At 39.0% G+C, this 21,111-nt stretch overlaps 1 protein-coding gene across 6 annotated transcripts in view; it reads right to left on the reverse strand.

Annotated features, from left to right (window-relative positions):
• The window catches only part of Tbc1d4 (TBC1 domain family member 4), a 185,388-nt gene that overhangs the window by 67,925 nt on the left and 96,352 nt on the right, over window positions 1-21,111 (reverse strand). For all 6 annotated transcript variants that reach the window (XM_063246847.1, XM_013141368.3, XM_063246848.1 and 3 more), the window contains exons 2-4: window positions 6,508-7,104; window positions 5,038-5,127; window positions 1,747-1,851 (exon numbers count right to left, since the gene is read on the reverse strand). In XM_063246847.1, the coding sequence (XP_063102917.1) occupies window positions 1,747-1,851; window positions 5,038-5,127; window positions 6,508-7,104 (792 nt within the window). The remainder of the gene's footprint in view (window positions 1-1,746; window positions 1,852-5,037; window positions 5,128-6,507; window positions 7,105-21,111) is intronic.

Here is a 21,111-nt window from a genome sequence, read left to right on the forward strand (position 1 = left end):
GAGAAGAATGAAGGTCTGCGTGTTTGATGACATAGATGTTGTCCTTTAAGGAGGCAGGAGTTGTGAGATACAAAATTCCAGCATAACGCAGTCAAGTAGATGGCAGATTAAACCAGTGGCAGGGAGAGTAGTCAAGACACCAACGAGCGAATTCCAGAACCAGGTATGGAAGAGGAAAAGATGCTAAGATGGGTAAAAGAGACATTTCTCTCTTTAAATCAATAGAATTGATACACTACTGGATAAAGACTGTGTTTTTAAATTGAGTAAATGGTGCTCAAGGTTTTTAAATTGAGTAAATGGTGCTGACAAAATTTAAAAATATGGGATCAATGATAGGCTTTGGAAAGACAGGGCAGTGTGGGATCCAGAACATGGCAGAAGGACCAGACTTCTAGAAGGGTCAAAGCAACAAAGGACTCATGTGTGAAAGCAGGCATGGATGGGGAGTGGGGCATGGGTGACAGAGCATCCTAGTCTATTATTTACCAAAGTCTTAGTCAGCTGGCATTTTCCAGTGTTGTGTCACTGATTTTTTCTTTCTTTCTTTCTTTCCTTCTTTCTTTCTTTCTTTCTTTTCTTTTCTTTTCTTTTCTTTTGTTTTCTTTTCTTTCTCTTTCCTCCCTCTGGGTGTTCATCCACTCCCATTCCTTCCACTATTATCATTACCTAGTGATCACTCTCAAATCACTTTCTCAAGTGCTAAGCTGAACCTATTTAGCAGGACCCCTACAGATAGATATCTCACAGGTATGGTTAGTTATGTAGAGGGAAAATGGAACTCTCTAGAGTAAGAAGCTGGGGATATGAGTATTATATTCCCTAGAGAAAGAAGCAGAGTTCTGGGCACTAGTTGAAGTGTTCCTGTCCAGGCCCAGTCCCTCATTACCCAGGTGTCATCACTCGAGGGGAATGCCGAAGGTGAGGATGAAGCAGGGGTGACTGTGACCTGTACCGAGGAAGCAAGGACAGTGCTCCTGGCTTGTGAGCTTGTGTCTAAGTTGGATGGGTTTCTCTGGGAGAAATTTTGGCAGGAGGATTATGTGGCTAAGAAAATAGTTATCTGTAAATTCTTCAAAGAATGGTAATGTATGTATTTGAAGCTCTGAATTAAAATGGTTGAGTAGATAGCACAGGCAGAAGAGTAAATAAAAACATTAGAGGAAAAAAAGAAACTAACATAATTATTGGTCCAATGTGTTTCTAAATCTAGTTTATGTATTTCTTCTCAAACTCCAGTTCTTCTCAAACTTCCTGTAATAGAAGACAGGAGAGAGAAATATTGGAAAGAACTGATTTTTAAATGCAAAAGGAAGGAAATGAAGGTTAAAGTAAGACATAAAGAATAAAGGCCTCTAAAGCTGAGTAAGGGCTAACTAAAGAGAAAAAACAAAATACTTCTCTATTCTCCTGAAATACTTGTTATAGCAATTAAGACAGTCAGAGGTCAATGGCCTTTCTTATTTGAGCAATGAGAAAAGTAACAGTTTTTCCCCAATCTTTAGCTACCTTTTAAAAATACTCAAGGTAACCTGACTGGGTTTGTGAAACCTGAGGAAGGATCTAGGTTTAAAATTTTCCATGACAATTTGTTTTCATCTGTCTACTTTTGCACTGCCGTAAGGAGTAAAAATGTATTTCTGGATGCCCTTTTTTTCTCCCTGCGAGGCTCGGGTTCACCACGATGAGTCTTCTGTAAGACAGGTGTGTTGGGAACAGTGTATGGACAATGCAAACACCACTTACCAGGGACTCGCTGGCACACTGGAACACATAGCAAATGTACTGGCTCAGCCCCGGCTCTGGGGACTCCCGACAGATGAAACCAAAGTGATCAACGTGCTTTATGCCCTGGATAAGAGGGAAGAAGAGCAACACAGCATTCATGGGAATACGTTCTTTCAACAGCACAGAGAATCAACATGGAGTCCACACTTTCCCAGTTCCACCTATTTCTTCTTCACAGCAACGTGGCAGGGAACATAATATCATAGCAAACTTACAGCATGGCCTGTTGGGATGTAAGATAAAGAGTGGGACCAACTCCCATTGTTTTGTTTCTGATGAAAACCCTGTGACTCTGGACCACAGGAGAAAAAATACTGATGGCATGTTCTGCTGGGTCTTGTAATACAACCACTACTACATGTTTGTAAGAAATAGAGCTTTCAATTTATTGTGTTCTTAGAACACCAGCCAGATAATTTATCACAAATCCTGTTCTTGTCTGCAGGAAGCTAAGAATCTGAGACAAATTACAGTTGATAACACAAATAACATGGAATCCATCAAATAACATGGAATTTCCTAAAGTTGCATAAAACACCAAATTACCTGTCTGTTCCATTTATAGACACTTTTAAAAGCCACGTTACTAAAAGAATGATATTTTAAAAATATGACTGCAAGTGGCAATTGCCCACCTTCGCAAATAATTGTACCTGGATTCAGGCTAAATAACTTCATCTATATTTAATAAAAAATTCACTATCACTTGTGACTTTTAGTCTCAATACATATAAACCAATAAATAGACAACAATGTATTGTATTATTGTAATTACAATGTATTATTGTAACAGTCAGCACAGTGTGTACTTTGAAAACTCAGGTAAGCAAAAAAAATTTTAATACCCAAAATTCCAGTGAAAAGAAACTTTCAAATCACATTTGTGCTTAAATCTTGGTTTAAAAAAATCTGCCGGTATGATAAACTGTGCTACACTGCTAATAATTATCTTTCAGGCTCCACTTCTCATTACAAAATAGTAGTAATGGTCCTGTTATCAAGGATATAAGATTTTAGACTAACAAATATCTGTATGAAAGTTCCCGGAATGTTTAATAAATGGTAACCACTCATCTTATCCTAACAATCTCGATCTATGCAGTGGATACGGAAAAAGGAAATCAACTTGAGAGAAAGAAGTCAGTAAGGAGGAGTAAGTCTGCAGCTCAGAAACTGAAAATAAGCTCCATCTGGTACAACTCATTAGTGACTAAAGAATGCATTTCACTAGTTTAGTACCAAATGGGAAAATTCAGATGACTTCATCAGCTCGGAGTGGCTTCCAGGTAGTAGCAATATTTCCAGGAAAGAACGCCACTCCCTGCTCTCCACTCTTGCCAGGAAAGCAGCGTACTGGTTTGAAGAAAGAAACATCTGTAGTTGTACAGTATTCTAAGCAGGCCTGGTCCTGAATACAGCCACTCCCACACGGTGCAGCAGCCCAGTTCTGTGCCAAGAAAGAACAGGAGCAGAGCCACTGAAGAAGAGAGGTGCCCCAAGCTCACTAGACTGGTGATCTGCTGGGAGGCCTTTCCACCACTTTCCTTTGTTCTGTCGTTTAATTTCTGAATCACAACACCAAAACATAAAAGTGTGTCTTTAATAAAAATTAAAAAGAAAAGCAAAAGTTCTATTTGAGCTTCCAGTTTTATAGTTGTTTGGGCTGTATCTCCCCCCACCCCAACACACACACACACACACTTTTGGAGTTCAGTGAGCATTGTTTGTTTTCTTACTGGGAGGCATGGGGAATGTGAGGTACTGCATTTTAAGGATTTCTCTGGTGCTCTGGAGGGGCAGGAATTCTATCGCATTTATGTATCACTTTCTCATCAGTACATGGCACAAGGCCCCATACGCAGAATGGACCCATTCACTGGACATTCACTGAGCACCTAAGGGTTAGGTTCCACGTCCACACAGCCGGTTCTCATGCACTAAGAGTAACAGAACTTAGTCTTGCAGGGACCCTCAGTAAACATGTACTGATAAGAATATTATATACTTTTGCAGCTAAAGCAAATAATCTTTCTACCAAACTTGTATCCTTGAAGTGGGATTTTAGAGACTTACAATATATTCTTCCAGTGATCAGATGCCAATTACCAGAGAATGCTAGAATATACTACATAATTTTGTCCCTATGTAATTGAAATAAAATATCAAAACAAAATACTGGAAGTGCAAATCTATTAGCAGAGATTGAGTTAAATTCAGACAAGATATACAAAAGGTCTCATCATCTTTGAAGAGAAAAATATCTAAATATTACAACTACTGCAATGCTAACGCCAAAAATCTGAGAGGAAAAAGAAAAGGAGAAGGAAAGGGAGGGGAATGAAGAGACGGGAAAGAAAGGAAAGAGGAAAGGAGAGCAGAGCAGAGGAGAGGAGAAGAGAGAAGAGGGGAGAGGAAAGGAGGATGGTTAATAAGCAGTCATGATTTTTCAACATTAAAATATAGGTAGAGACTCTGGCAAGATCCAGTCCCTTCAAAGGACATTGAGTCACTAGGCCAAATCTCAGTTCCAGGGACTTCCTCAAAGGCATCTTTGAAAACATAACACTTCCGAATCTGGATTTAGATACTTCCTCTATTCTGGTTACTTCAAAATTTCTTGCTTTGTTTACAATATATTTAGTTAACTCTAACGTTAGGGTAGACACTGTAAAATATCACAATGGTCCTCAGATACTAGATTATACTAAACATTATTCTCCTACATATTCAGTATACCACTTAGTTTTAAAATACTTAAACACGTAATTTGTGAATTAAAAGAACAAAAATATCCAAACATTGTTTTCAGAACTCGATATGTACACTAATACAGGTTCAGAAACGAGTTCCCCTTTTACTAACTGTTCCACATGAAGAGCAAACATGACTTAGCTATGCCTACAAGGCCCAAGACGCTGAGGAACACTGACGGTGTGGTATTTTCAAAACAATTCCCTACCACAAAAATTCCATCAGTGGAAGGAACCTGAAGTGTCTTTACAAGGGGAAAGAACTGAGCAAACTGAAGACAAATGCTTAGAACACACGCTGAGGTTCTTGAATAGGACTGTGTTACTGTCATACACATGAACAAATTTTAATTTATAAACAAATTTTACTAAAAATAAAAGTCTAGAAAACGTTAAAATTTGAAGGAGTTTATGTCCCATTGTTTTGTGGTGAATTGTGGAACCCAGTTGTTTTGAAGTTAATTGGTCCTTTAATACTACAACATAACTTGATACATACCTGAGAACAAGAGGAGATATCTTTAAAATTCTTTTCTAGCACAACTGACTTAGTGTCTGGACTGATAAGGTTAATCTCAAATCGCCCAACCTTAAAAATAAAAGTATGTCAATTAATTTCAACTTATTAGGACCCAATATCTTTTTTATATCCTCAACTAATAATCTCATTTTATAATTAACATTCAGTAAATACTTACTATACTCTATAATACCCAACTAATAAAATACTCAACAAATAACTATAACTAAATACGAAAATGCTATACTTTAAATATATGTATTTCACATGCACTCCAACATCTAATCCAATAGAAAATTTTAACTCCAAATATCATTTATCTCAAAACATGTCTTGCCTTTGTTGAAAAATCACAAAACTTAAGATGGTCTTAAACTATAAGATACCAAAAAAAGAGACTTTTTGCAAAATAGAAATGATTTTTAAAAAGTAGGCAACTTATCCTTACCTCATGATTTTCAAAAATATCAATTATTCATACATGGTAACATTTTCTACCAAATGATCAATGAAATGACATACGTAATTGGGCTAAATTAAATTCTTTGCAATTAAACATCCAAATTCAGAAAAATTAACAGCAATGACTATAAGCCAAGAAACAGAAAAAAATCTGATAGCTGAAAGGAGAGGGAAAACTTCCCTAGAGAAAAGATCAGAGACACTATTAATCACTTGCTTAGTGTTTATCAAAAACAACAAAAAACATGGACTTCTAAAAAACCAAATATCACTGGGACTGTCTATCAAGATATTATACGCTGTGGAATTTCCTCCTCAGGGTTCTTTAAAACAGGATAAAAGGGCAGCTACTTGCTTTTTTGGAACAAACAAGCATTATAAGGTTGCGTATCCAGTTCTTTAAGTGGGACTTGAAGTATTACATACACTGTATGTCACTTTAAAAGATTATTTTTAGAATCAAGAATTATCTTTTACGTCCGTAATTGTATACTGTGCATCAAATTATTCAAAAATGACCCAGTAAATAAGGCCAGAGGTGTCCCCTTTGCCTTCCTTCTTATGGACCACGGTACACTGGTGTGTTCTCATCTGAAGTACATCTATGTAAATTCTCTAGAATTTTCCTTTTTCTCTTAAAAAAATCTGTTTTCTCCGGGCTAAATCACACTCTTCTAGATTCATATCCCTACATTCTTTCTGCGAATGGCTTACTACAGTTATTTTTTAAGTTATTATTCCAGTGTCAGCTCAGGGTAGATGATGCCAGACGTCTGACATCAGACACCAGCAGCACCATCACACCCTTAGTCACACACATACTGGGTCACCTATTCCTACAGCTCCCATCGACTTTGTATGAAGCTCCCGCTGCCCCCTCCCCATGGGCTCGGAGGGGACACAGGAAGCTGGATCTGGGTGAGGCTGCCCTCCGGCTGGGGGCAGCAGGACGCGCAGGAGGCCGGCGGGAGCGCCGCCCGGGCGCACCTGGAAGAGCATGGTTCTGTTCTGCTCGGCGTCCGACGGCTGCACGTGACTCGGGGCGCTGGCGTGTCTGCGGCGCGCCTGAGGCTTCTGGCTGCCGTCGTGCACCCTCCTCTGCAGGGCCCCGGCCACGCTGCTGCACCGGGACCGGAACCTCTGCTGCTCGGCACCGCCGCAGTCCTCCACGATGCGCTCGGGCACGCACACGCGGGCGCCGGCGGGCCCCGGCTGGCCGGGCAGGCCCTGCGGGGCAGGGCGGCCGTCCTCCGCCCCCTCCCCGTCCTCTTCCTCCTCCTCGGGCAGGCTGTCCCCCGGGGACCCCAGCGCCTCGCCCTCCGGGACCAGCTCCTCGCCGCCGGGGTCCGAGGCCCGCTCGCCCTGCAGCCGCAGGCGCTGCTGTTCGTGCAGGCTGAACTTCTCGATGCAGTCGTCGATGAGGCTGGACGGCGCCTTCTTGTGGGTCACCGTCACCTTTCCGCAGTACAAGACTTCGAACTTCTGAGAGTTGTAAAAGGCGTCCTCGTTGTCTTTGCTGGGTTTGGCATCCTCTTTCATGGCGGCTTTGGATAATTGCCTTATGCTACTGATGACATCGGGAACCTGGGGGAAAACAGAATATCCAGTTTCAGTAGAGCATTTTGAGATAATTTATGTGTGTCAGCACCTGTTATTAGCACAAGGAATGAGTTTTATCCTAAATCATAGAATACAAGGAGCAGTAAATCCCACACAAGACTATAAATTTAAATTTCACATGACATAAACGACTTCAAGGTAAAACTTCACTGTAACAAAATTTATTAAAATTGAAATTTAATAGAAGTATTGTACTTTCAAATTCTGTATGTATTAGCTTCACAAAAAAAGTCATGAGACGATCAAGGTCACTCTCAACTTTATAAGAATACATCTTTTAATTATTTTTAAGTTTTTAGGCTCCTTTCAACTGAAAGGAACCAAATTTTCAACAATAAAGGCAAAATTAACTTTCTAGATAAAGACATTAAAACCAGGACCCTATCATCAGCATTAGTAACAGACCTGAACCACACAATCAGGTATCACTACGTAGATGCGAGAATGGCTGACATCAAATCAACAACAGACCAGCAAGGTAGAGCACCCAGAACTCTCTTAGGTGAGTGCAGAAATGTAAATGATACACCACAGTAGAAAGACACATGATAGCATTTTAAGCTTTAAGCATAGACCTGAGTTGTATAAAAGAAATAAAGACAGGTAGAAAGGAAACAAGGAAGCCCCATTTTTATCTTTCTTATTACCTTAAGACTCTAGGTCAAATCCCTCAACTCTGCTCTCAGAAATTGTTAAATCATTTAGGAAAAACTGGCCAAGTGAGGTTCCTTAAACCTAAATTTACTTAGCCTATCTAATTCCACTTCAGAGGGAGGTTACCAACATGAAAGTAACTAAAGCAGTTTTCAGGATTTACAGGGATGTCTCATTACCAGCATTTACAGATTCCCTACAGCAAGGCTTACTTACAGGCCCCCAGTCATAGCCCTAAACCTGTAAGCACCTAGGTTATAGGAAAGGCAAAACCTCAGAGAACACTGCATGATGAGATCACCCTCAGAGCAAGGACAACTGTCTTGAGAGCCCTACTGTCCCCTCCAAGCACAAGCATTCCCTGGAGCTTCGAAACCAGCACTGAGATAAGACCCTAATTTACCTCAGCTAATCCAAAAAAGCTGGCCTCTTGCTTTTGTGCAGCCTATCAGAACCTTTCATCAGAGTGCGCCCCCTCCAGTGACTCTGGAGTCTTTTTTCCTATTCTCTCTTACTTCCTAACTCTACATAATAAACCTACCAATATGTCACACTGACAAATCCTTTATCTGTGATGTAAGTCAGAAGCCTTTTGGCAAACATAACTAAGGTCACCGTCATCTACCTTTACAGAACCTCCTCAGACAGGGTCCAGTGACAGAACTTCCTCATGACCCAGCCAAAAGACTAGAAAACGCTACCACAGAAGAGATCATATGCAAAATATCACAGCAGCTTTGATCACAAAGCCAAGACACTGGAAAGAATCCAAATGCCCATTAACAAGTGGACAGGGGAAAAAATGACACACATATACACTGGGATACCATTTACCATCTCTCACCTGGTTTACTCGCAGCCTTTTAACTGGTTTCCCATCCTCTTCAACCTACTCTCAGAAGCCAAAATGATCTTCCTTAAACTCCCAGCATGATACTGTAGGGAACTAAAAAAATACCATCCTAAAGTACACCACTGTTGGGTACAGATTACTTTTGAGTTAAAGGCACTTGACTAACAGTAGATGCAAGAAGGGCACTCTGACCTTCCTTTGCTTCCTAAAAGCAAGACAACTCCCCAGTGAAAGATGTCCTTCCAGAACCACAAGGAAGTCGTGCTTATCACCAAACATGGGAATCAATGCCAAGAGAAAACTAACAAACCAACTATGTTAGACTAGCCATACCTTCCCAGGTACTTTTCCACAATTATCTGCCTTAGTCCAAATGCTTGATCTTGTCATGTTTTCCTAATCTACTACTCTTTGTCTAACCTAACTCCTTTTTGGACTTTTGTTTTTCTTGTGAGGGAGCCCACGTACCCATAAAAATTACCCATAAAAAACTGAATACCTTTCACCCTGATTCTATTTCATGTTAGTCACTCCTGGAAACCCCAGGAGATTATAGCAGAAATTTTACACCACACCCCCACACATATATTACTCAAATGGAAACCGTCCAATAGCTCTCTATTTTATGAAGAGTAAGAGACAAGATCTTCACAGTGTCCCAGAGGGCCCTTATCAACCACAGATGCTATGCACAGATTAAATCTGCACTGTGGCTACACATCTTCCCTATGACTTTAGATGGGCAACCCGGACTCACCTCATCCCTTCTGCCCTAAATCTCCTTCTACATTCCTTCCCTGCCCACCCCACTCCAGCACACTGGCCTCCTTGCAAGTCCTTTATCCTACTTGAAGGTCTCTAAGCGGCAGGCTTCTGCCCTAGATATCCACCATATGGGCTCACTCCTTCACCTCAATGAAAGCCATGTCACCTTATGAGACAGCGCCCCCAGGTGTCTCCCAGGCCAGTGCACTTGCATATACACACAGCCACCATCCTTGTGGATTTTTTCCCTGCTTTTTGTTCCCTACAGTGCTTAACACTTTTAACATTCTGTACAGTTTATATATTATGTAAAGTAAAATACATATGTAGAGCACACTGGTATGCCTATAATGCCAGCAACAAGGGAAGCTGAGAAAAAGGACCACAAGTCTGGATCCCACCTTAGCAATTTAGGTAAACTGTCTCAAAGTAAAAATTAAAAAGGGCTGGACATGTGGACCACTGGTGAAGTGCTTGAGGGCTCAATCCTCAGTACTGAAAAAATAAAATATATGTTTTAAGTGGATGGTGATTTCTGTTCCTTTTTTTCCATTATTTTTATCTATTGTATCCCCAGGATCAAGAATAATTCCCAGTACATAATAGGTTTCAATATTTGTATTAATCCCAAAAATATTTTCATTAATTTTTAATCTTTAGCAGTAAAGGAAGCCCATCATATACTCAGGGCTGCTGCTTCATTTTCAGACATATGTGTGGTAGGTCTTTAAATCTCCTAGTGCCAATTTTAAAACCACAATTTCATCTCTTTCACTTAATTATTTAAGATACACTATTAAAGCATTAACAGCTTTAAAATCACATGTTGCCAGAGTTATTTCCAGTGAAAGGAAAAAGTCCTCACACTATAGTTTCAGTGAGCCACCTTGAACACCTGACATGTTTCAAGGAGAGTCTAGTGTCAGCGGTAACTTTTGACTGGCAATCTGTCGTTTTCTTCTTGCCTTAGTGTGTGATTCACTCTACCTGGTGAGACCAAATCTAGCAAAGTAGCTAACACTAAAACCTGTAAAAAGTTAAACAATTCTAGTTGGTTAAGCAAAGTCATAAAATAATAATCTATTCCTCCTCACTAATCCTATTCCATTAAATAATGATCATTTGCTTACTAACCCAAGTACTCCTAAACCTCCAAAGTATCTCTATAGAGTACAGAATCATAAATATTATCTGTGGACTCTTTTAACTTGTAGATTGTTTTTTAGTTCGCTAAACTATTTCATCTATTTGAGTATAGCCTTCAAGTTATCGTCTACAAGTGAAACTGCAAATAATGCCAGTGCAACCTCATTTGTGTCAAGTCTCCTACCTGCCCTTGTTTTTCTCTCCAGTTATATAGAGACCTCTTAAGTGAAAATCTGATTAGTAACTGAATTTCTGTATTCATCCAGGACTCCTCCCTGTGACCATTGGAAAAGGCTCAACAACTAAGTGTAATTCAGAAAATGACCCAATTTCGATAAGCAAAGTTTATCATCTTGAGTTCTGAACTGTGCAGATAATTTAATCTTCCAATAATTTGAGGTGTTTGTAGCATAAAACAGATTCTAGTTAGCTTCCAACTCCTCCTTCAGGTCTGACTAACCACAACTTTCACTTACGTGAGCTGTAGATGCTAAGCACAAAATTGATCTAACATTTAGGTCTGTTTTGGCAGATCCTTATGTGAAAGACACAGTATTAAAATGTAACATTATACACCCAGACTACATACCCATCAGAAGGGACACACTGGTAACAGAAGGATAGAAAAATATCCATAGCAAAGGCATAAATTATCAGAGAACCTTGCAAATCTTTTATTGAGGCATTTACTTAAAGGATGTATCAGAAGCAACACAACAGAAACACAATCTCCATCCACTACTCGCTTACATGCAGTATTTTGGAATAGCATTCTCCTATAGTATAGGGTTAATAGTTGTATTTTCAACTATACTAAGCTATCTGTACTATACTATACATCTCTTTTTCATGTACCATTACATTGTCAGCAAAGTGAAATGGAGTTGAGGTGATTTTGTCTCCCGCCACAGCTCTTCCACATCACTACTAGAAAAACAGCTCAGAAAAAATTGAATGGATGCCATCGGCAAACATGGGAAGACATATAGTAATAAACAACTACCTAGAATGTTCTGACAAACTGCAACAGGTTTAGTAAATTCCTGTTGATAATTCAAGACAGCCCACACCCTAAAATGGAAAGTCATGGTTTACAACCTGCTCACTGCTCAGCCCAAGTAGGAAGTAATTGTGTTTGCAGAATGCCACCAAATGCCACAGAGCATCTCAAGGGTGCTGTGTCCTCTGCTATGTATTCTTGCTATTCATAGTCAGGCTATGAATAACGCCATTGCTCGGACTCTGCCTGCAACCCAGAGTCTGACGCAGATTTCCACCAATTTAAGGTAAACTTTTAACTCCGCGGCACCATTTAATCTTTAACCCAAAAAACAACACACTGAAAAAGACTCCACCAAACTAATTAAGAAGTTTATATTCTATTTCTAGCTCTGTTAATAATTTTCTCAGTACCTTTGGGAAGAAGTGTTCACCACTGTTGAATACGATTTTTTTCAAAGGCAAAATGAGGAGGGGACTAGACAGATGGTCAAAAGGGTCTCATGTAGTTCGCACTTTCATGACGTTAATTTTTGGGTCAATGTCAACATAAGAGCAAGACAACATACACTGAGGAGAAAATCATTCTTATTATGAAGACAGAAATGGACTAAGTTGTTGGAATTTTTCATCTCATTATCACACAATAACCGATTCAACAGTAAAACGAACAGAGCTTGTCCAAGTGTCTCAATATATTGAGAAAAAGCACAGTGCCACCTTTAGCCCTTATTAGGTTGTTACACCTAATACTGACCTCAATGCAGACTCAAGTTCTACCAAGACTCAGACATGAAAACAATTTCTCACTTTAGACAAAAAAAAAAATAAAGCCACTCAATTCCTTCAGCTTACGCTATTTCTCATTAATTAATTATAATCATTATTTATCATAGTTAAGGAAGTCAATTGATATTTTTAAAACTACATTTCACTCAAATTCAAAAGAAAACACTTTACAAGTGCCACACACTGATATTTAAAGGCTTATGCAAACAAAGGAGAAACAAATATGGTAAGATAAAAAGTGCTAATAAAAGATACTGTACCTTTGTTCAGGAAGCCAGCTGAACACTGGTGTCTCATACAGAACAGCGCTGAGTCAGGCAGGCTGATGTTGGCCTCTGTAATAGCCCTTAGCTGCATTTAAGAAGTTTTTGCTTTTTCTAAATAAGTCAGCAGCAGTTTCGTTGTATTTGTGAAAGTCCACAGTAACCATTCTTGGTTCAAAAGCTAAGTATTTCCTGAGTCTGCAATCAGGAAATTCACAGATTGCCCAGAACTAAACAGCAAAAGCTTTACCTGTCTTTGGAAAGTTACGCTTTACTTTTGATGACCACTGCCTTTCTAACGCTGTTTCAACAACCACAACACTTGCCAACTGCACAGATGAGAGACAATGAATCTACATAGCATGATACTTTTTCTCCTCAGAGGGATTAGTTGAATTTATAAAGCAAATATAAATATGGATGTGAAAATAAACTTGTTAAAATTGTGATTAGATTAATCTGTTACACTGACATGAGTTTAACTGCTTGTTTCTTTATTGTTTTCTAATAATTATAGTAGGCACAGCAAGATGTAGATAATTGTAAAAAATAAAAGTTGAGAGAAAACATTATGGAACATTTCCAGCAAACTAGAAAAACTGTCTAATAAGAAAAACTTCAGTCTTACATAGAGACAGTATGGGAAAGAAATACATTTGTTTTGGAAGTAATGCATGCCTTCTTTATAGTTCTTCTTAGCTTAAGAAATGATTAAAATTGGTTTATAGACTGTCCAGGCAACATGGGAAGTTGCTGAAAATATAGTGGCATGAAGTAACTTGACCACTTAATGTTATCATTTTTATTAGGATGCTAAAAAGCTCATCTTGGGGGCCAGGGATATAGCTCAGTGGCATAAGTGCCTGCCTTGCAAGTGCCAGGTCCTGAGTTTGATTCCCGGTACCAACAAATAAATATAGATAGATAGATAGATAGATAGATAGATAGATAGATAGATAAGCAAGCAAGGTCGTTTTTAAACAATGAAAATTGATGGGAGGTGTACATGGTAGGGCACAAGGTTTTGTAGGAAGGAAACACTAGCCATTCTCAGCCACCCAGGAGGTGTACATCATCATTTGTGCTGTGTTTTTTGGGGATACTATCATTTTAATTTTTATCCTAAAATATTTCTGAAGTCCTTTGTATCTGTTTTTTTAAATCTAAATTTTTAATTTAAAGAAAGTTTCCCATAGTAAAATGAAGTTTGATTTTGACTCAGTCTAGATACAAAACAGACATAAAACAGTGACTTTTAAATCATAGAATTTTACTAAAGGTGCCCTTAAGAAATCATACACACCCACACACACACACACACACACACACACACACACATCTTGTTTTGCACAAACTGTTCACATCAAAAGTTAACCAGAAAAGAAGAAAATAATGAGATTAGAACAGACTAAACTATCTGGAGCCAAAGAAAGCAAAGCACAGTATCTCTGTGACTTAAACCAGAGTCATGTAAGTAGCTTTGTTTTTCATCTCTGGGCCATGAGCCAAGGCAGTTTCCTCTCAGACCAGGCGTTGGTTCTTAGCCATTCTCAGCCACTTTGCTCCAAACGCATTCACAGTTCAGCTCTACTCACTGTTTGCTGTTTCCTTTGTGACCCTAAGGTAGCAGAGTCAGAGGTGCCTTCCTTAAACCTTTCTACATTCTCTCCTCTCATTCTGTCTTACTGCTTAGGAGCCCTGAATTTCTCCTCTGAACAAGAGGAGGCTTGTGTCTTCTTACTCTATGACCATTATAAATTCACAAGTGGTCACATATAAAATGTACAAAAGTAACTCACAGGGAAAAATCCAGGGAATTGTGATTTAACTAAGAGAATGGAATCTTGGGGCTGGGGATTTAGCTCAGTGGTATAAGCACCTGCCTGGCAGGCGCAAGGTCCTGAGTTCAATCCCCAGGACCAAAAAAAAAAAGAGAGAGAGAGAGAGAGAATGGAATCTCAGAAGAGCTTGCCTTTGGTACTAGGGAGAAATATAAATGTTAATGAGACAAGATGAGGTGGATAGTAAAAAATTAGATAGTGAAAGATCGTTGTTTTCAAATTCCCTTTTAAAAGCAAAAATGATTACTTTAAAAGGTAAGTAAGCCAAGTATGGTGGCATATGCCTGTAATTCCAGCACTTTGGAAAGCTGAGGCAGGAGAACTGCAAGTTTGAGCCTATCCTGGGCAAATTACTGACTTAGCAAGACCTGTCTCAAAAATCAAAAGGGCTGTGGATATATAGCTCACTGCAAAGGTTTGGATTCAATTCCCAGTAACACACACATGGGAAATAAGCACATTAGAAATGTACACAGCATGGAGTTAGAGATCTTCAGCTTAAAGCCACACTCCAATACTTTACAATCATCCATAGAAAATACATTAAGCCGTGTTCACTTGAAGTTTTTCATCTGCATAATGGAAGTCACAATGCTTATCTCAGATGTAAGTTGGGAAAACTGATTTAAATGAAAAATATGCCTGACAATGTTGGAACAGTGATAGTACTCAATAATCAACAAATATAACTTACAAAATTATATAACAATATTTAGCAGATATATTAAATTAAATCCAATATAATTTTAATTTCTGCTGTGTCAAGTGACAAAAGAAGACGCTCTTGATAAATAAAAATCCCTTCTTTCACAAAATTTAAATGGGAAAAAGGTAAGAGAGATAAGAAAAAATAATAAAGTAAGCAAAATACCATAAATTTTAGGTAGTGAGCATTTCCAAGGAGAAAAAATAAGGAAAGAAAAGGAAAAAAATTGGAAGTATGGAAAATTTTAAAGAGAATGTGTTGCTTTTAGAGAAAAGTCTCTATAAATGATCTCTAAGAAAAAACTAAGGTCATCAAAGATATGAGCCCTACGAATATTCTGGGGAGAACACACCAGGCAGACATAAAATCCAAAGGCCCAGAAATGCAAATGGTGCCTGGTATGTTCAGGAAACTTGGGGGAGCCAGAGGGGCTGGAGGCCGATGCATGAGCTGGGGGTTGTGGACAATGCCACAGCTGGGGACATAGCAGATCAGAATCACGTAGGGCCTTGGAAGGGTTTGATTTTTATTCTTAGTGAGACAGAAAGCCACCAGGATGGGGCTGAGTGGAGAAATAACATGACCTAAGCTACATTCTCAGAGGATCCCTTTAGCTACTACATAGAAAATGGAGAACTGCACTAACCTCCGGAAAGGAGAAACAGCTGTGGAGGTGGCAATCAGTGGCAGCTTCTAGATACAATTTTAAAGGCATAGATAATATAGTTTTGTTGATGGATCAGATGGGGAGTATAGGAGAAGGAGAGGAGGCCAGGGTGAATTCATGGTTTGAGGCCAGAGCAATGAGAAAAAAATGGAGGTGTGGTAAAAGAGGTTGAGGAAAGGGGATGCTTTAAGCTTAGCATCAAATGTATTAATTCTAAGAAGCTTTTAGGCATCCTAGGGAGATGTTAATACAGTAGGCAATTGAATCCACGATGTGTGTGGTGTTCAGTAGGAGATCAGGGCTGAGATACAAAACGAAGTTAATAGGATACTGATGGCATTTAAAGCCACGAAATTAGGTGAGTTCATCAAGACAGTGAGTACTGATGACAGAGAAGGGTGGGATAGAAACAAAAGACACAGAACTACTTCCAGGGACCAAACCCAAGAAATACAGTTGGACAATGAAGAGCTATGGATTATCCAGTAAAACCAACTGAGTATGGTATTGAGAAGCCAAGTAAGAAGGTTTCTGAGCTCAATATGGTATTGTATCAAGAACCTCAGGCAGGAGGATCACAAGTTTGAGGCCAGCCTGGGCTAATCAGTGAGTTTGAAGCTAGCCTGGAAGAAAAAGAGAGATTTCCAAGAAGAAAGGAGTAACCACTATGTGCTCAAAGGTGACTACCACAAGGTGAGTTTTGGTGGGGACCGAAGGTAAAATCCTTAGGTTCAAAAGAGAATTCCAGGAATGTGGTTCAAAACAAAAGAAACAGATAACCTCTTAGGATAGAAGCTAGACAAACGCATACATGAAGAGAGGTTTTCTTAGAGATGAAAGAGATGACAGCTCCAAATAAGAAAAACATCCAATAGTGACAGAAAGATTAATGATCTGGAGAAAGATGGCCTTAAGTAGGCAAAAAGGAAGAGACCAAATTAACCTGAGGTAGAGGCAGTTCATCTGAAAGGGGAAGGCAGAATACACCGGCACAGATGCAGACAGACTTGGTAGGGGTTACCAGTCTTTCTCCTCCAACTGTTGTAATTTCCTCTCTGAGACAAAAAGCATGCTCATGAGCTGGGGGGGGGGGGGGGGGAATGGAACTGAACCTGAGACGTTAATCTCAATTCGAGGTTAACTATAGACTAACCTGTGACATTTTCTTTAGAACTCTCAGGCTACTCTTCCTGAACTCACATGGGACGGGGGGATTTACATTTTGCTGCAAGGCTGAGCCGAAGATTTTAAGGATGCAAAGCAAAACTCAGAAATTAGTCACTATTAAAAAAAGTTTTCGCGACTACAAATCAAACAATGTATGCAAACTGCTTTCTCTGCCTAGTCTGAGACTGGGAGCTACTATATACAAATTAGCTTAATTATAAAATATTTGTATCGCTTATGAAAAATAATTCTGTATTTTTATATGTGCCTGATTTTTACAAAGCAAAATAAGAAACAAAGTAATTAAAGCAAGAAAGTTTCTTATGAACATATTTTAAGAGATAATCTTCAGTTTTCTAACTATAACACCCTAAGAAATATCCCTGAAATGCCATTTATTTACATAAGCTGGCACTGTGATATCCATGGTTTTGAATGCAGTATATCCCTCTACTCAACCACAAAGCAAATGTATCATGAGGTCAACCTACTACCTAGATATTCAACAGGATGATGTGTATTCATCAAATTAGCCTGACAGCAAGATGTGGTGGAACAAGCCTGTAATTCCAGCATTCCAAGAGGCTTAGGCAGAAGGACTAAGCATCTTAGTAACTTAGTGAGAGTGAGATCCAGTCTCAAAATTTAAAAAATTTTAAATGGGTTCAATCATCAGTACCACTACCCCTGCAAAAAGGAAACATCTGATTATGTCTTAATGCTCACACTATTCTTTTTAATTACAGAAATAACTAGCACTTGCATTTTCTCCAACAAACACTAGGGGGAGTTTTCCCATAGCCTACAGTGAAATTTTAAAAACACAAAAATTATCATATATTATTGAAGAAATGTCACTGTCCAAAAATATTATTACTACTTCTCTCTTTTTAGGTTCATAAAATTTACCACTTCTATGTAAATTAGCTAGAACTTTAACTGACTAAACAAGTCTGGAAAAATCAGTAAACCAATAAAGTTAAACTGACCTAAAGACATTTACTGTGTTAGCTATTTTCAAATTGGACATAATAAATATAATAGGAAAAATACATCCTGGTCTTTTATCAGGATATACACAAATGTAATGGAAAAAATACAGTGAATATTTAAATTTTTAAAAATTATTACAGTAAAAGATATATCCCCATTAATCCCCTTCAAAACACTCCCTCTCACTTCAAATACTTACCCCATCATTCTTGTCACTTTTTTTTTTTTGGTCTTTTTCCTTTTTATCGGTACCGGGGATCGAACTCACGACTGCCTGCTTGCAAGGCAGGTGCTTATGCCGCTGAGCTAAATCCCCAGCCCTCTTGTCACTTTCTAAAGTAATTCTGGAAGTTCCCCTTGGTAAACATCTTCAGTTGTACTGTTGTGGCTGAGTAAGTGTGCTGAATGAACTCAAAACATTTACATCTCATGGTCATTTTGATTTGGGGCAAACACCAAAAGTCCCATGGTACAAATCTGGTAAAGAGGGTAAATGAGGACATATTGCAACATTTTATGACCCTGCCTTTCTGTTGCATAATATTTAGCAGAATAATTCACTGTAATTTTTATCACACCTTGTAAAGATACTTTTTTTTCCTTTTTGATTTAGGGTTTCACTATGCAGTTCAGGAATTCAGGTGGGCCTTGAACTCACTTTCTACCCCAGGCTGGCCTTGAACTCACAGCCTCACCCTGCTGAGTGCTGGGATTACAGGCATGCACCTCCTTGTAAAGATACTCATGTCCAGCCTTGTAAAGACACTCACGAAAGAGAACTTCCAGAATGGCTTTAGAAAGTGACAATAACCATGGGATAAATGTGTATGAAAAGTATACTTCAAAATATTTCAAGGGGATTAACGACAACGTATCTTTTACTTCAAATTTTCTTTTAAAGAGTCACTGTTTTTTAATCATCCACTTATGAAAGTGCAGTCGTCAAAACAATGTGAAAACTGGGTAATTTAATTAGTAGTTCAACTCATGAAATGTCTGAACTCAGGAGGAAAGCTCTGAGCAAGGGTTGGTTGTGCAATGGAATGGGCCTTGGGAAAGAGACAAGGGAGTGAAGGCTAAGCCCAGAGGGATCTGGATGTCACTGAGGCTGTCCCTGAGATCTGTAGATAAAGCTGTAATAGTATCAGGAAATACACACGCCACACATTTCTCAGAAACCTATTTTTGTCCTGGCCTTCCATATTACTTTAGATATTTATACCACAACAGATTTTTCACATTGCAAACGAAAATAATCCTTCTATTCAGACTTGTTTCTTATAAATTTTTATTGTTAATCACTAAAAGTGTGCCTGTCTTCCTTCTTCAAAGAAGAATCTCAAGTGCATGCCACCCAAGGCAAAAAGAAAATACCGCTATCTCTCTCCAAAAACAGGCTAGAAGACAGGGCAATCAGATGCCTCATCTCTAACCAGAACGAGCACTTCCTTGAGTAAAGAGGGAGCTCTGGTCTGCATATTGTAGTAACTATGCATATCGCAGTTCCATATGGCACTGTCTCCAACACTCACAATAGAATTAAAACTCCTGGAAACAACATGAGTCATAATGGAGTGTGCCTGATACAGTTACTCTCAGTCACTGAAAAATTAATAGCATGACATCTTGCAAGACTGCCTCGTTGGCCCTTCTTCTTCCTGTTTGGAACTATAATGAACGTCACCTAGGAAAGGTTCTCATCAAAAAAGACATGTTCCAAGCTGATTTCATCTGTTAAAAGGAGTCTTCTTTGTTCACTACATATCAAAGCCTTTTCCCCTCCCTTTCTCTTGTGTGCTTTGGCAAAACGACAGCAAGGAAAATTGGGTAACACTTTAGGTGATTCAAGGGATATGATTTTCCTGTCATGTCTGAATACAGAAAACAGTGAAAAGCTTGAGACTTTTGCATCTTGGAGAAAGATCACAGACATCTGGTTTGAAGTTTGATTAATAAATAAATATTATCACCAGCAATAAATCTCTCTCTGTGCAGTCTCTGAAATGTCACCATATTGCTTGAAAGCCATCTAGAAGAGCATGCTATGCCTGGACTAGCTTTGTCCTGTCTAGACCACGGTCTACTTACTTCTTTGTAAACATGCTCCCTGAATAGATCCCCCCTCTCCCTCCACAGAGTTCAGTCCCACAATATCATTACCTTTCAATTAACTGCTCTTTCCTAACTTGTTAAGGTTTAAATTGTACACCAAAGACCTTCCAAAACTATTTTACTTAACAAATTTTGCATGCAGCAAACATGCAACTGCCAAATTTTAATTACCTAAAACAGCTATCTAGTTTTAGAATTTTAAGTTAAATCTGTGATACCAAAGTATTTTTTCAGAATTAACAGGCTTAGTATCCAAGATAATGACTAATACCTACATTAATAGGATTTGAGAGTGCAGCAATGCTTCAGAGTTAACATTATAATCAACATGACTAAAAATGAATTAGGGAGCTCTGGGTGGTGTGATAATATAGTCAGAATTCATTTTCATCAACGTTCCTCAAATAGGAATCTAAGCTACACTTCTGCCAAACTTAACAACTTCAAAGTCAGAAAACCAAATTCAAAGCAAGCTAGCAGCCCTGGCTTTTTAAATACCTGAATTGCTTTTCATAAAGGATAAAGTGATTCTGATTATAAATCATTTATGAATGAATTAGCTGTAATAAACTCTGTTTGTCTCAGGAGCATCCAAAACAATTTAGGACAAAGCGCTCCAGTGAATACTGCCAGTCCTTGTACCCTTTCCCCACACAACCTGGTACCAAATAATCACAAGGAAATGCAATCCAGGGTGCTTAGGTGACAGGTACAGGGGTGGCCATGTGACCCAAGTCAGGTTAATCTGAGTTGCAACGAAATATTTTTCCAAAAGAAGCTGAGACACAGCTGTTTTCTACCTGGGACCTCCAGCTGCTACGGAGGTCAGCCTGGTACCACAGGTGGCCATATCTCTTCAGTAAAAAAGCAGTAATATAAAGTGAAACCAAGAGGAAAAGAGAAATAAAACCAACACGTGACCGAGTCCTGAGAGGACTGAGTCCCCAGTTATAGAACACACACATGAGTGAGTGGCCGATGAGCCCGAGATCCCCTGGGGTTCTGGGAGCCAATCC

The sequence above is a fragment of the Cavia porcellus genome, unplaced genomic scaffold, assembly GCF_034190915.1.
Source record: "Cavia porcellus strain 051 isolate PalLab524CR breed Dunkin Hartley unplaced genomic scaffold, mCavPor4.1 scaffold_4, whole genome shotgun sequence".
NCBI classification, from domain to species: Eukaryota; Metazoa; Chordata; class Mammalia; order Rodentia; family Caviidae; genus Cavia; species Cavia porcellus.